Source organism: Colobus angolensis, unplaced genomic scaffold, assembly GCF_000951035.1.
Source record: "Colobus angolensis palliatus isolate OR3802 unplaced genomic scaffold, Cang.pa_1.0 Scaffold76, whole genome shotgun sequence".
NCBI lineage: Eukaryota > Metazoa > Chordata > Mammalia > Primates > Cercopithecidae > Colobus > Colobus angolensis.
Genome location: NW_012121376.1, coordinates 954,244 through 957,776, shown reverse-complemented (window position 1 = coordinate 957,776; position 3,533 = coordinate 954,244). Strand labels below are relative to the sequence as shown.

The following is a 3,533-nucleotide window of genomic DNA, read 5'->3' as shown; positions in this document are numbered from 1 at the left end:
GAGAGGGTGTAGATTTACTCTAAAATCCCAGAGGGCTCTGAGTCTTATCAGTGCTTGCCAGAGGCATCCAACGGCATCCTGTTTACCATGGACACCGTGGCATTGGGTCTGCTGGGTCATTTCCACCAGGTGCTTAAGAAGCTTGTCCTGTACCCTGAATGTGCAAGGATCCACACTTGGCACTGGCAGCCTTATAGGCAACTGTGTAGAGCATTAGAGCTGTTATATATGTTGCTCCTAAAGTTAAAAGATCTGCAGAGTGTTGTGCCTCTTTTTTGGATATAGGTGTTATGAAGTGCAGTAACTTGGAGGTGCATATTGGAGGGGATGTCTTTATGTAATCCAGGCTACTGAACTGACAGAAACTATGGCCCCTGAATCACAAGCCCTCTATAGTGTATATTTCGTATGAAGGTATCTAAAATGTGTTTATTTCCTGTTCACTGTGTCCAACCAGCCTAATGTCAGCATAGTGTATGAGTGCAGTCTGAGGGTCAGGTCCTCTGGGGATGATGTTAAGGCAGAGAACTGAATATTGCATCCCTTTTTGAAGCAGGGAAAAGAACCTGTGCGGGTGACACCGAACTCAACACATTTGTGGGTCTTTTAGCCCAAAGACTCTGCACACCCCCTCTACCCCCCAGTTTCAGACACCTAGTAGTAAGTACAATTTATTCAAGGAGAATGGACATGTGTTTCTGACATGTCAAACTTTACTGTTTTAGTCACCTCATCAGTAGAATAAGAAAGTACAGCTCTAGATCTACCTTTGTCCTGCTGGGGAGCGACCACAGACTCAGGAGTACAAACTGACAAGACCAGGGTGGGGTGCGGTGGCTCATGCCTGTAATCCCAGCACTTTGGGAGGCCAAGGTGGGCGGATCACGAGGTCAGGAGATCAAGACCATCCTGGCTGACATGGTAAAACCCCACCTCTACTAAAAATACAAAAACTTAGCCAGGCGTGGTGGCACGTGCCTGTAGTCCTAGCTACTTGGGAGGCCGAGGCAGGAGAACTGCTTGAACCTGGGAGGTGGAGGTTGCAGTGAGCCGAGATCGCACCATTGCACTGCAGCTTGAGTGACAAGGAGACTCCGTCTCAAAAAAAGAAACCAAAAAACCTGACGAGGTGGTTGAACCTGTACCAGCTAACTGTCGTGGTTTACCACTTCCTGGGTGGATGATGTGGGACCAGTTTGTGTTATCGGAATCCAGGCTGTTTTACGTATAAACACGGGTGAAATCTGTGAATGGCTGTTCTGATAATTAAATAAGACTTCTGCTGTCTTCTGACCCATATACTGCTCTTCAGTAGGTGACGTGGATATTACTAATCCTCAACAGAGTAAACTGGGTATAGTGGCTTTCACATGTATCATCTGCAGAAACAAGCTAATGTGTGAGGTTTGATAACTGGGAAGTAATGCTTCTTCGTTATGGTTGCTAGGAAATAGGGATCCAGCCATCCCTGGGTCAGGAGGGATAGAGACTGCACCATCCACATAGATTCACAGGCCGCCCTGCAGTGGCCTTGGCTTCAGGAAAGGAGCATTCAGACGCTTCCGTCAGCCTCCCAGGATGGCAGCCCCTGACCTAGCCCACGGTAAGTCCTGGTGGGGCTCCTCGAGCCTCTGCTGCAGGTCCTGATACACAGTGTGAGTCCCATGGACGGGGCCTGAGTAGTCAAGCTCTGGGTTCCTATTGGAGCTGCTGGAATCAGCCAGAGAACACTGGCCTGTAAGTCAGCCCCAGTGTGTGTGCTTTGGGGAGGGATGATTCGTAAACCCCATGAGTTTTCTCACCAAGGGCAAATGAAGAGTCACGTTTCTCAGGGCTTACAGTTCCGCATCTGCAATAGGAGCCTGTTAGCATTTCCTGGTGGGCAGCATAGCTCACAAACCTTTTGTGTCGCCAGGTGAGACAGACTACCCTGGCACTGTATGGCTGTGTGTGTGTGTGTTTTCCTGAGGCACTGTATTTCTGTGTGTGTGTGTTTTCCTGAGTGTGCAGGAGTATGTGGGAATTCCCTGGCACTGTATTTCTGTGTGTGTGTGTGTTTTCCCGAGTGTGCAGCAGTACACAGGAATTTCCCGCTAGGATGGAACGACTTCCAGGTCCGTGAGCATGGCGTTAGGGTCAGCTCTGGGTTCTCATGCCTTCTTGCCTTCTTTGTTTTTCAGGAGGTCATGTTTCTAGGGACTCAATCTGCCTTCATGAAGAGCAGACACAGGCGGCGGGGATGGTGGCTGGCTGGCTGCTACGTTGTTATCAGGTATGCCCAAACTGTGTTTTTCTAACAATAGCATACTGGTATTCAGCAGATAGACAGGTTTCTGTCTGAGCACATTTTTCTCCACAGCCTCACTCAAGGACCGAGTTCCTAGTTGAGTCCCCAGGGAGAAGAGCCTGGCTGGTCAGGTGTGACTGTGAAAATCCTCCCGTATTTCAGTGTTACTTTTTTTTTTTTTTGAGATGGAGTCTCGTTTTGTTGCCCAGGCTGGAGAACACTGACGTAATCTCGGTTCACTGCAATCTCCGCCTCCCAGGTTCAAGCAGTTCTCCTACCTCAGCCTCCCAAGTAGCTGGGATTACAAGTGCCTGCCACCACGCTCGGCTAATTTTTGTACTTTTAGTAGAGATGGAGTTTTACCATGTTGGCCAGGCTGGTCTTGAACTCCTGATCTCAGGTGATCCACCCACCTTGGCCTCCCAAAGTGCTGGGATTACAGGCTTGTGCCACTGTGCCTAGCCTCAGTGTTACTCATTATTTTGACCGTTGTGCCAAATGCATGCTTCTTATTTTGCTGAGTGCTCTGACACATAGTAAGGAAGGGGAGAGTGTCCTCTCTGGGAACTTATTTCCACATCACGAGTTATCACTTCTTTGTCTTGTGCTCAGGAGAGGGACATAAGGCGAGAGGAGCGTCCAGTGAGTGGGTGAGAGAAGTTCACATATTGGAGGTGCTGTTCCAGCCGTATGACTAGAGGAGATTGACAGTGTGTGTGTGGGCAGAGAGGGGTTCCCAGGACCGCTGGGCCATGGGGTAGACAGTAGGAGACCCCACAGTCCCATGTAGGCGTAGGGCCCCGTCTCCTCATTCTCCAGTGAACACTGATGGACACGTTGAGTGACTTCAACCATCATGTGTGATGATTTAGGACTCAGTGACCTTTGACGACGTGGCTGTGGACTTCACCCAGGAGGAATGGACTTTACTGGACCCATCTCAGAGAGACCTCTACAGAGACGTGATGCTGGAAAACTACGAGAACCTGGCCTCAGTAGGTGAGGCTGCCACCGTTCTTTGCAACTTCTGTGGAGCTGATACGTGATATGTCCTTACTGTGTTCCAGGATTGTTGACGGCAAAGCCGAGTACCATGGGAAGTAACAGATACAATGGGCTTGATGCTAGTGTGGTCGTTTCCAGAATGTGGTCCTGGGGTCAGTAGCATCACCATCACTCATCTAGAAACGTGCATTCTCAGGCCGCACCTGTGACACGTTGGATCAGAATGTCTGTTGGGGGGGGG

General features: G+C 49.6%; 1 protein-coding gene across 1 annotated transcript in view; it reads left to right on the top strand.

Annotated features, from left to right (window-relative positions):
- The first annotated feature begins 1,447 nt into the window (after positions 1-1,447).
- The window catches only part of LOC105501926 (zinc finger protein 57-like), a 56,343-nt gene continuing 54,257 nt past the window's right edge, over positions 1,448-3,533 (top strand). The window contains exons 1-3 of the mRNA XM_011928072.1: positions 1,448-1,603; positions 2,181-2,272; positions 3,160-3,286. Coding sequence (XP_011783462.1) covers positions 1,579-1,603; positions 2,181-2,272; positions 3,160-3,286 — 244 coding nt within the window. The 5' untranslated portion in view covers positions 1,448-1,578. The remainder of the gene's footprint in view (positions 1,604-2,180; positions 2,273-3,159; positions 3,287-3,533) is intronic.